Source organism: Melopsittacus undulatus, chromosome 1 (genome assembly GCF_012275295.1).
Source record: "Melopsittacus undulatus isolate bMelUnd1 chromosome 1, bMelUnd1.mat.Z, whole genome shotgun sequence".
NCBI lineage: Eukaryota > Metazoa > Chordata > Aves > Psittaciformes > Psittaculidae > Melopsittacus > Melopsittacus undulatus.
This window is the reverse complement of record NC_047527.1, coordinates 35,549,330-35,561,757: the sequence shown is the minus strand read 5'-3', so window position 1 is coordinate 35,561,757 and position 12,428 is coordinate 35,549,330. Positions and strand designations below refer to the sequence as shown.

Below are 12,428 nucleotides of genomic sequence, written 5' to 3'. Positions count from 1 at the left end.
AGTTTGAGTTGGCATGTCTTCTCCATACCATCCATGCATAACTTCCTATGATTTTAACCCTTATCCCTATCCATTTTTCATGCTTACTTCATGGGTAAGCACTCCGAATCATTCGTTTACATTTAGAGGAAAGAGGCTTTTAAAAACAGCAGGGAGCTATCATTTGTATCACCTTTTTTTCCCCTCTCTTCTGGAATTCTGTTCTTTCCAGGTGTATTATTGAAGAGCCCATGAAGTAACCAGCACCTCTGTGCTAGGTGAGAGCACACAGTTGATGTGGACCATCACCACACTTTGTGTTTTCCTCATGCTGTTCTGTGTGCTTGGTTCACAGGTGGTCTGGTTTTACTATCACACTGCTGCTTCACAGCAGAAGCTCAAGGTTTGTTGCTGACTTCTGGCTGAGATTTCACTTGTCCTTTTCCCCCGATGCCACCCATTCAGATCTCATTTGCACACAAAACTAACTTGAATTCTCTCTACCTCTGTGTCACCATTTAACATTTGTTTGAAGCGTGATCTGTGTCTCACACCCTCATCTTGTACAGCTGAGTCCTCCTGGGAACCCTCACTGCTCTGTCAGTCTTTCTTCTTACTTCACTGTCGTCACCTCTACAACTCCTTCATATTGCCTCATTAAGAACTCCACATACAAATAACCATCCCCATGATAACAGATTGTGCTAACCCACTTTTTAGTAATCTGGAAAGCACATATACTTTAAAAAGTCAGGCTCTTATCTATGAGTAGATATTTATGTATGCAAAACTACTCTTTTGTATGTATTTTTTCACAAGATGGAGTAGCTCATGTGTTGAGTGGTGCCCTGGCAGTGTAACCATCATATCTTAATAAACCACTTACAGCTGGAAATATGAAGTAGATGCCTAAAATATATATTAAATACATTTCAAATATTTAAAGTATGTTTACTATTTAAAGGAATAATCTTGCTAAAAGCTCCCAGTGCTGCAGGGGTGATGGCAGCTCAGACTTTCACCATACTGCCATCTTAGATGGTTTGTCCAGCTCTTTCTAATTCTCTCTTTTGCCAGAGGCTTGGGGTTCTGTGAACCTGGACACTCAGCTCAGCACCTCTCAAAGACATCACAGGTTTGACTCAAGACCAAGAGCAATAGATTCTATATATAGTACATATAAAGGTTGTTCTTCCTAGCATTATTGTTTTGCTTTTTCCTAAATGTAGTTTTAGAACTTAAACCATGAAGTCTTCAGAAAGAAGTTACTCTAAATGCAGACTATTACTATTAGAAACTAGTGGTCCTGTACAATGAAAAACAGGCACAGTTTTTACAACTCGGTAAGTACATAATCTTCACTGAATGTTTAATAAAAGGTTTACCTTGGCAATAACAAGTAGTACAGTGTTTTACAGAACAGACACATCAGATGGCACTTATGCACTTAGTTTCAAGTTTTCCTACCTAAATACAGATGATGCTTAAGTGAAAAAATGTGCTGTAAGCAAAGCAACTCCTCAGGCTTCAACGTGAAGTTCATCTGCTTCAATGAACTAGCCCACTAAAAGACTAGAGAAATGCTCCTCGATGTCTTGAGCAGATAAGTGATTGTGCAAGGGAAAACACCTAAACACATTTTAAACATGCACCACAATCATATGGATTGACACAAGTGATACTTGATGTGCAGAGCAGCTCGTGGCTGTTGGACATGGTGCTGCGGGACAGACCTCAGCGTATTTTTACTGGAGGAGAACATGCATCTGCCCTTCTGGGAATAGCTCTTGACATCGGAGATTCCCCAAAGGATTAAGCCCTTGCCTGATAGCCATGGTCCATGGCATTTCCAGCATTGGCTTTAGGCAGTGAAAAAAGTGCAGACAGGATTCTGATTGCTATTTTGAGGCTTGCCCTTTGCTTTCCACCTGAGCCCGCAGTGCTCTGCTCTCAGCCAGTACTGCACCCTGCCTTTTCCCCCGTTCTCTGCAGCACACCACTTGTCCCAGAGGAGGTGCAGTGTCCCACTCTACCAGCAGCCACTTCTGCTGGTGCCAGCTACAGTCACCTTCCCTAATACCTCTGTTCAGACCCCAGCAATGCCCTCTGTGATAGAACCAACCACACGTCACATTCACTTAATGAGGTATTAATTACATTTAAGAATTCCTTCTCTATAAAGAGTATTTCAGGAATTGCAGCTTGTCTATAGATACTATTTTTAACTTAAATATATAAGGTGTAATAAATAATTATTTTTAAAAGCCAGAAGGGAGGTTAGATTTGTGAAGCTGTTGATGTTTCTCCTTGGTTTGCACCATCTCCTTGTGCTGAGTGAGTCAGAAACTGCCCTGTGGCTCCAATGTATAACCTGGAACGCATCGGCCACTTCTGCAAGAGAGGAGAGACAAGCAGAGTGCTGACACACCTGGGATCTTTGCAGTCTGAATGCTGCTCTCTGCAAAGCTGTAAGTGTTGATGGATCACGGAACAAGGAAATACAAAACTTGCTATCACCTGGAAGTTCCCATTTTGTCACTTGTTGGAAAAAGTCCTTAGAAGCTGGGTAATGGAAAGGGAACTTCAGCCTGAGTGTTTGTTATCTTTGGTATTTAACCATGAGGCTCTGCTCCCAAACCCCACAGTGACCCTGCAGGCAGGAGTGGGCCATGCTGGTTAGTCCTCCTACCACATGTACAACCAATGAACCATTGGTCAAATAAAGCAAAGCATTCCTCTTTATGGCCAGAGGTACTACACAGATACACCAACACCTGCAGAGACTGCAGCCCTGTGCACGTACCTTCCATGCTGGCAGCCCTGTGATACAGGGGCTGCAAAAAACTGTCTGTTAAAGGGAATTTTATCTAATTGCTGCAGCACTGACATCTCCTTGTCTTTGTCAGCTCTAGCAATGAACAGAGACTCCCCATCTTTCTGTTCAGTGATTGTTGGAGTCATCAGTTACATTTGTGTTAAATACTTGCAGCTCAAGTTTCTTTACCCAAGGAAGTTCCTTACTGCAGACAGCAGCTGGACACCCATCTCTAAAGAGGAAGCCTTCAGCTCCGCTTTTATAAGCCAAGTTCATTATCAGAGAGGTAGATGTTTGAAAGACAACTTGTCATACACATTGGATGCAAAAACACCTGACACACAGGTCTCTGATGGTTCTTATCAGCTGCCAATTTTCACTAGCAGAAAAATACTTCTGTTCCAAAAGAACACATTTATTTTGGATACTTTGGGGGGTAGGCTGGCACCTTTCCTGGGGTAAAAAAAAAAAGATTGCTGTAAAAACTAGAGAGGCTTAATACTGCAGCTGAATCTCAGCTTTGCTATTTAAAGACAGGAAGCAGCAGCATTTTCTCACTTGGAAAGACCATACTACCTCAGTCAGTAATTAAATCTCAAGTATGATGTAATGAATTTGTCATCAGTGAGATATCTAAGTTTAAAGCCAGTAAGTGTATCTTTTGCTCAGTTACACACAACTGTACCTGGATACTTTCCTCACTGTGTTTACTGTGCTCGATACATGAATGTTAAGGTCTTCATTGTCTCAGTTCTCTCGTATCCTGCACTTGGGGAGTTTTTTGAAGCACATAACATGATTTGGCTGTGACACGTGTCTCAGTGCCAACTAAAACAAATTAGCACATATGCTTGGTTAGACTGATAGAATTTCAAGACTAAATGCAGGTAAATGGCTTATCTGTAAGATTAAAAAATATAATAATTGCTTAAATGAATCCAGTATCGCTGTATTCCAGCAGCCTGGGAAATGTGCATCTGGATCATTTAGTTGCTGTAATAAATATTTACAAGTGGTTTTCTGCAAGTAATAGTTGGCAGCTGATAAAAAGCACTGTAAGAGACCTGTGTTCTTTCACTCTGACCAAGGGACAAACAGAAGCGGCTTCAAACTTACTTGGAAATACATCACACTGTTTTTGTTTCTTAAATTAGAGACATCTTCCAATTGCTGTACAGGTTTTGCTTTCTGAAGGAGCTGTTGATCAATCATCTGGCCTCAGCAGCGTACATTCATACTGCACTTTTTACAGTGACCAATGTCATGAACAAGAAATTCTGAATTTCACTTTATGGGAATTAAAGATTACCTCACAGATTAATCTTAATTAAATCATTTTGAATTCATCAAACTGTTTAAAACAAACAAAAAACCCACCCCAGTGCTCTTAACTTGCTCCCTGAGACCAGAGCCAAAGAAAACACCCTGTGGTATTTGAGTCCCATCAGTCAGTGAGCCATGCATGTGAACACAGTTTGCAGCTGCAGGCCCTCCCCAGGAGCAGTTCCCTGTTCTTGTCACCTCCACACTGCCCTGGTGTTATGGTTTTGGATGAAAGGAAGATCTACACTAACCACATGAAATGAACACATCAGGAAAGCACTTTCACAGAAGGGATTAACATGTGGTCAGTGATTAACACCACCCTTTATGCCATGGCTGCCTGGTGAGAGAGCCAAAGTGGGCCCAGCCCTGGGGCTGCTGTCACAGCACTGTGCATCACAGCCAGACACATCCCCTACAGTGGGCTCCGATGGGTTTGGTGGGGGATCACCAAGGTTCCCACATGGGGACTGAGGATGTGCTGGTACTTCCAAAGGGACCGAGCCCCACTAGGTCTGGATCTACACTATTTGGTAGTTTTGTGCAAAGTCCCTGAAGCTGGAGGGAGACAGCTCCTGGACATTTCCAACAGGCTCCAAGCACCTAGACAATGGCTAGTCTAGGCAGTCCTCTCGCATACTCATAGAATAGAATCATTGAATGGCTTGGGTTGGAAGGGACCTTAAAATCATCTAAGTTCCACCCCCCTGCCAGGGGCAGGGACACCTCCCACTTAGACCAGGTTGCTCCAAGCCCTCTCCAGCCTGGCCTTGAGCACTGCCAGGGATGGGGCAGCCACAGCTTTTCTGGGCAGCTTGTGCCAGCGCCTCAGCACCCTCACAGGGAAGAATTGATTCCTAAAATCTAATCTAAATCTACCCTCTGTCAGCTTAAAACCATTCCCCCCTTGTCCTATCATTACATGCCCTTGTAAAAAGTTCCCTCTCCAGCTAGGAAGACTGTTATAATGTTTCCCTGGAGTCTTCCCCAGGATGAACAAGCCCAACTGTCTCAGCCTGTCTATAATAACATTAGCAAGGTAAACATAAATTAAAATTTTAGTCTCATCTAAGACCACTCTACCTCTCCACTGAGAGGAGATAGCGGCTGATCCTCAGCCTCCTACCTTGACAGGGTGCAGATATCCGTCCCCTCGGAGGGTACCCAAGCCCTCTCCCGGTGACTCCTCTTCATCCTGAAGGCTGCGGGTGAGGTGTGCGATGTAGGTGGTGGCCAGGAGGAGCACGTCCAGCTTGGAGAGCTTGGTGTCGGGCGGCACAGAGGGCAGAGTCTTCTGCAGCTCGAGGAAGGCATGGCGCAGTGTCTGCACCCGGGTGCGCTCCCGAGCGGCGTTGGCGGCAGCGGGTCTGCCCGGAGAGGCTCCGGCCTGCCGCCCAGCCACAGCGGGGGTGCAGGAGTTGCTGCCGGCAACAGGAGGCACCGCGGAATCGGGCTCTGCCCCCGGGCTGGAGGTCTCCTCGCCTCTCTCACGCAAGTGTCCACAGTCCATCGGTGACTTCCCCGGCAGGGAGAGACCTGCAACCAACAAGAACATCTCTGGAGCCAGCCCCTGCAGCAAACGCTCTCCAGAAACAAAGATTATTGGAGATACAAGTGCTGCCCATGCCAGGAAAGGACAGGATGCAGTGGTGCTCTTCCACTCGCTGCAAGTTTGATACCACACACAGGTACACAAGCAGAACTCTTCAGGGATTGTTATTTAATACTTCTTGGACAGTACTGCATAGAGCAAGTTTTAATCCCCCAGAGTCCAGAGACTTCTCCTGAAAAAACCCTTTCTGAAATCAGGCTCTGCTGAACAGCATTACCTTGGTGGCTCCCATTCACAACCAACTGAAAATTAGGTTAAATGTGATTTTTAAAAAAAAACATTATCTGTATAATTTGGCATGTAGGACTGTCTATATGTATATGTATTCTATTTAGATGCAATTATTTCATCAACAGTTTTATAAGTGATCAGTTTGGATTACAGAAAGAAAATCACTGTTTTCAGTTAGAGCACGGTGTGGAGCCACAGAGTGCGGCGCTGAGGTTCTGAAGGGCAAAACTTGGTCCGCGGTTTTAGAAGATCAGGACCCGACTTCTCCTCTCCTCTCTTAACATTACTCAAATTTCCTTGCTAATCCTCTACTACACTTTCAAGCTTTACAAGAATCCTGCAAGCTGTACTTTGGCCATTGGGGGGCAAGAGAACCTTTGGAAAACAACAGCAAAAAACTCTCGAGCAAAGCTAAACGTAAAGCCCGGGAGGTCTTTCCCCAGCTTTCGGAAGTGTCAGCCAGCTCTGCCTGGAGTAACACTCACAGTCCGTTAGTTCATTTAATTCTGCAATAAAGTGTAATTCAATCAATGCTCCCAATGTGCGGCATTCCTTAGCTAGAATCATACCTATTCCTTCGCCCTCAGTTAAGCAGCCCTCCCAGGCCTCTCGGATCCTGGCTTCCACGTGCTGGGAACAGCTGTTTCTGTGACAGCTCAGCTTGAAGAGAACAACAAGAACAAGCCATCAAAACTTTTAATTCTAGTACTATGCGATTAAAAACAGAACAAAAATGATGCACATAAATGACCAAATATCTAAATCTGCAAAAATTAACCTTGATTTTGCAAAGCATTTCAGTTTCACACCAAAGTCTCACAGATGCTCCTCTGCAGCTGCATCCAGTTACAGCAAAACCCAGGACAGTGAACCAAATCACGGGTTTCTAGCAGGAAGGAGGAGAGGTTTCTCAATAACCCATTTTGCAATGCTCTGGTTTGATGGCATTTAGAAGGCATTATTACTTTGGGTGTTCTATTGTGATTTGCTGTTAATGAGGCTCACAGTTTTATCAGGTCACATCTTCTGAAACAGAGGCACAGTTCAGGCTGAGATCATTGGTGAAATACTGTGTGCACATCGTAACTGCAAACCAAAGGAGAAAACCCTTTTTTTAATGGTTATACTTGTGACCAATATAAAACTCACACTAAGCCTACATGAGTTTGTTTTGAGGGACGGCTGAAAAAAATGGTCCTCAAATTGGCCATTTCCTTTAACTTAGAGGAAAAAAAAGGTGCCATGTGCTTTTCTTCTTGATGTTTTCTTGTGTGTTCAGGCACAGTCAGGTCTGGATCCATTTTAGCATCAAAGAGAAAACAAAACTCACCATTACTGCAGAGTCAAGATGATCATGAGAACTAGCAGAAGAGCACAGGCTCGTGGCTATCAGCAGTGTTTCTCATTTGCTACCCAACTGAAATTCCACCAAAATGAGGAATTATTCCCCTACTAGTGGAAAAGTCTGAATTGCCCAGGAACACAGACCAGCTTCATATAAATCCCTGCTTGCCTACTGTAATACAGGACTAGGGCTGGTGTACACAATGTTCTTATGGTGCTGCGTTGGTATGTACCCAGTTAGAACTGGGATGATTTTTGCACGAAGTACAGGACATTAAAATGCATGTACCTAAAACCTTCATCTCCTTGGGCACTCCTTGAAGTAGGAATTTCTGGTTTACAAGCTTCACATTTACATCGGATGAAATCCTGGGCCTATGGAAAACAAGAAAAGGCACATTTTCAGCTGTGAAAATGAAGCTATCACTCTGAATTAATGTGTTCTCTGTCAGATTTTCTATCATATGTATACAGCAAATGGCTCAGGGAAACGCGCTATGTAGAAACACGGGATCTGTTGTAGGTGTGTATGTACATATAGCCAGAACACGGTGGTTCCTGTGCACACACTAGGATGGGCAGCATCACACTCCCGGTAGGGAGGTCGCGATTATCCAAACCTCACGGTCCGAAAACCTGTTGCTGAGTGCTAAAGTAAACGAAATGCCCCTGAGCAACAGCCAGTTTCCATGTAACCTCCTTTAAAAGGGAGAGATTTGGATTTTAAGGTCGTTGCAACGATTTTTGCCAACACCTGCTTGCTGCAGACCTGGAAGCGCAGGGGTGAGAGCTTATCTTTCTAAGTATTCTTATTTAAGTATTTATATTCTTTCTAAAGCATCACTATTGCAGTATTTCTAAAACGGGCAGATGCATTCGTGGTTTTACATGACAATACAAAGGCAGAATCAGTTTGAAACCTAATGAGTTTACCGAGGAAAACAACACAACGCTTATTTTAGATCTATATTCCGTGTGAACAAAACAGCAACAGGAAAAGGTCAAAAACACCAAAGCAGAGCACACAAACTAGAAAGAAATAGGTGGAAACTTCAGATATAGGCGAAAGCCTACGATAACCTTGTTGGCAGCTTTTGCCGTTGTTCCTAGGGGGGGAATACAGTAAACCTGCATTATTCTGCATCGGGTTGAAGAGTACCTCGTCCTTCGCGTAACTCTAATAGTTAACGAAAACAGTATCTCCGAAGCAGTGAAAGAGGATCTCTCCCGTTCCCGAGCGAAGCCAGCACAGTCGCTGACCCAACCAGTACCATCGAGCCCCCGCCGGCTGCGGTACCGCAGCCGCCCCATCCCGCACCGGCGGTGAATGAACCCGGCCCCTGCGGGGATCCAACGCCGCGAGCGGTGTAGGAGACACCCCACGGTCCCCGCCCCACGGATGAACTTACCCTTACCGCCCGGAGCGGAGCCGCCCGGAGCGGAGCCACCCGGAGCAGCCCCAGCACGACCCGTCCCGCGGCGCCCGTCTTAAGGCGTCGCTGCCGGTGGGCGCGGCGGGGCTGGTCGCACCTGGCCGCTGGGCTCCCCCCGCCCGCCCGGGCAGCAGCGACCGCCCCTTCCCCGGCGGGTCCGTCATCAATCACTCAGCTGTCGGGGGGCGGCATCACCTCACGGCCCCGATCTTCCCCCCCGGTCGGTGCGCAGATCCCGCTGTTTCTGTTAGGATGAAGTACCGGTTTTGCTGGAGGACAGGAACACAACCGCTGCGCTGGGAGCGCCGGCGGGGCGGGGGGGGGGCCCTGGCGAAGCTCCGTCCCGCGGCAAGGGGGTCGGTCGTGGCTGCTTCCGGGGCTCCGACAGTCCTGTGTGGGTGCAAACGCGGGTGGAAACGCGAACGGGACTAGGCGCGGCCGGGCGATTGCAAAGTGAAAGGGGAGCGATTAACAGGCGATAACGTTAATGAGATGGAGCAGGCAAAATAAATACTGGCGGTATAGAATCGGCCCAGAGAAACATTTTGAACGAAGCCCGATCGTGCGATAACAGGGACCCAATAAATCACGCCTTGGGGGCAGCAGAAAAACAAAGTCTGAGCTGTTCGCTGCCGCTTTTGCAGCCAAGAAAATTAAAAACTTAATCTTTAACAGCAATGGAGAGTCCCCGGCGAGGGCGATTTAGGAGAGGGATGGACGAGCCCAGCGAGCCCCCGGCGGGGGGCAGCCGCGCACCTGACCCGATCCCGGCAGCGGCCGCCGCAGCCGCGGGCCCCCGGCACGGCTCGGAGCGGGAGGAACGCTCAGGACGAGTATGTTACACCGAGGGGAGCGAGCAGCAGCTGACCGCGGGCGGGACCCCGGCCGTGCCCCGCCGAGGCCCAGCGGCTGCTTAAAGGAGGTGAATTTAAATGCTAAAGCTGAAGCTGTGCCTCAGCATCGACCTTTGCCTGGAGCTGGCGGCCTCGGTAGGGGTTTTCCTCTCTTCCGTCAGGCCTTACTGTAACCAAAGTTATTCTGTCAGTGGTTACAAGGTCGTGATTATGGGCTTCACCCACAGCACGGACCATCCTTCAGCCTCCTGGTGCCTGGAAGAACGATGGCTGCAGCCTCTTGAAGGATGGTGGAGGTATCTCCAAGCATCCCTGCTGAGCCAGCCTCACATCCCAGCCCATGTCCTAGCGATGAGGTTTCCAGGTTTGCCTCCAGCGCCAGTGAACATTCCCAGAACCTTTCTGCAGCTAAAACCTCTTAGAAGTTCACTTTTGGATGCCTTTCTGCTTAGCCAGTCTCTGGGGCTCAAACAAGCAGTTCTTGAACAAAGCCTCAACTGGTGTTGAAAACATGCTGGCTGATACCAGTTCTGGAGGGAGCAGGGCCTTGTCTTCCAGACCCAGTTTCCCTGGGGCTCCTCTTTCAGTCTGTAGCTGTCAAACGAGCACTGACTGACTCCAGTGCCAGATCTGACTGGGGGCTGGCTGTCCCACACCTCACAGAGGTGTCCTGGCTCTACCTGCTCAAAAGGACATCTGAGGAGACTGGAGGACACTTGGCTGCGTTAATATGAAGGGGTCAGTGACAGGCAGGTGTTCAAACTGCCTGAGACTTACAAGCACCCTAAATTAGCAGATCCTGAGTGCTGTGCTCACCTTCACTGCTCAAACGGATTTAATGACACAAAGTTATGTGCTGTTTTGACTTTAAGCAACCTGATCTCATGGAAGGTGTCCCTGCCCATGACAGGGGGCTGGAACTAAATGGTCTTTTAAGGTCCCTTCCAACCCAAACCATTCTATGATTCTATGACTTGCTCATAGTACATGCACGTAGTTCAGCCTCAGAGCAGGAAACCCAGCAGAAGGGCCTGGAAGAGAGGTGATGCAACCCCTACCACCAGCTTTTGGCAGCTCCAAATCTCACAAGCTGCAGGGTGCACTTAGGGAGATTTGTGAGCAGGGTTTGGAGAGACCACCCTGGCTGCTGAGGCCATTACCACAGAAGATGTGCTTCAGATACATTAAAAACCCCAAGAGGTACAAAGGTCAAGATAGTTGCTCTTTGCCTCATCAAGACTTTCTCCCACCAGAAGACAACTTCTGTGTTGTAACCACAAGGAGATCCAGTGATTATTTTCTTATATCAACCCACTACTGAAGTCTAAAGCTGTGACAAGCTGCTGCAGCTGTTTCTTCTTCTCTCTCAGTTAAATGCCTGAGAATTCTTTTTCTGCCTTACTTTTCACAGTACATTTCAATGAGAAACACCAGAGCCACAGAAGAGCCAGATTTCCAGTGATTTAGGTAAGACAGAGCTCTGCAAGAGACAGAGTGATGTTCTTCCAGGTGCACTTTGCTCCCTTCATGTCAAATTATTTGCTGGCTTTAGAGCTACAGCTCAGCAAAAACACTCCCCTTAAAAATTCTCCTCTCTCTAGATTTTTCCATCCAGTCATAAATACAAATATTTTAATGTAAATGGTTTGGGTTTTTAGAAAAGACAGAATCTTCGGAGGCAAGTTGCAAAAATGAAGCTTGAGTGACTTTGGTATTTCATACTCCCAGCTACCATCAGGAAGTAATAATAACTTGAAAAATGTATCTAAAATACATATCAGAAAGGCTCCATTTTAGGGGGTGTGTGTACTAAGGGTTGGAACATAATGGTAAGTATTTTTCTTAAAACCTTAGAGATACTGAGATCCCATCACAATTCCATTTCATACCCAAATCTATTTAAGGAAATACTTTCTGATCTGTAGATCAGAAGACAGGTGTCCACTTTGGAAGGGTCTCCCTGACCTTGGCTGTTCTCACTGCAAGAGAAGACAAAGGAGAACCAGGGTAGAGGCAGCACGTCCCAGGGTCTCTGGTTCATAGGAGCCCTGGCTCACAGCTCTCCCCTTGCTAGCAGCCCTGCAAGAAGCACAGCACTGCAGCCAGCATGAGTGTCATGGGAGCCAAGCAGAGTCAGGGCTGGCTTTGCTGGAGCTGGAGAAGTGGGGATATTTAAGCATTTAAGTGACAGAGTGAAAGACTGCACTGGAGAGGGACTGCAGACTTAAAATGTTGCAGGGCTTTGGAGGAGGCCAGAGAGTGGGACTGAACATACATGTGTGAGGTGGGGATGTGGCCATATTGCTACAGAATGTAAAAAGTGAGAGGATGATTAGATCCAGTGAGGGTGAGACCCACTCACCACACTGGTGCTGCTCTACAAGCAGAAGCCTTTGACAGGGGTTTGCTTTAGCTAGATGGTGAGCTGCTTGGCTGCAGGATTCTCTGTGGGAAACCCTATGGCCCACATTGTAGGGGCTCATTTACTACCTAAGGTTTGGAAATTGGGGAGAATGCCTGCAGGAGTTAAGTTTATTTGAATAATATTTATCAAAGAGCAGTAAAATATTGCCCATAACAAAATACACAAAATGTTGAAGGTGAAAAGACAGAACTGGGTCTCCTTATTCAGGAAAAATTCCTTTCTAATTTCAGAGAAGGTCTCAAGCATAAATAAGGTAGATTCAGATTAGACATTAGGAAGAAATTCTTCACTGTGAGGATGGTGAGACACTGGCACAGATTGCCCAGAGAAGCTGTAGCAACCTGTGCCCTGGCAATGTTCAAGGACAGGTTGAATGGGACTTGGAGCAACCTCATCTATTGGAAGGTGTTCC

The 12,428-nt window shown here is 46.6% G+C and overlaps 1 protein-coding gene across 1 annotated transcript; it reads right to left on the bottom strand.

The window, feature by feature from the left end:
* Positions 1-1,339: 1,339 nt before the first annotated feature.
* On the bottom strand, positions 1,340-8,733 carry TCF24 (transcription factor 24). Its single transcript, XM_031050556.2, has 5 exons — positions 8,714-8,733; positions 7,594-7,679; positions 6,530-6,620; positions 5,244-5,653; positions 1,340-2,370 (listed from the first exon to the last, which is right to left on the bottom strand). The coding sequence occupies exons 4-5, from the start codon at positions 5,625-5,627 to the stop codon at positions 2,257-2,259; spliced, it is 498 nt and encodes a 165-aa protein (XP_030906416.2). The 5' UTR covers positions 5,628-5,653; positions 6,530-6,620; positions 7,594-7,679; positions 8,714-8,733; the 3' UTR covers positions 1,340-2,256.
* Between the last annotated feature and the right edge of the window lie 3,695 nt (positions 8,734-12,428).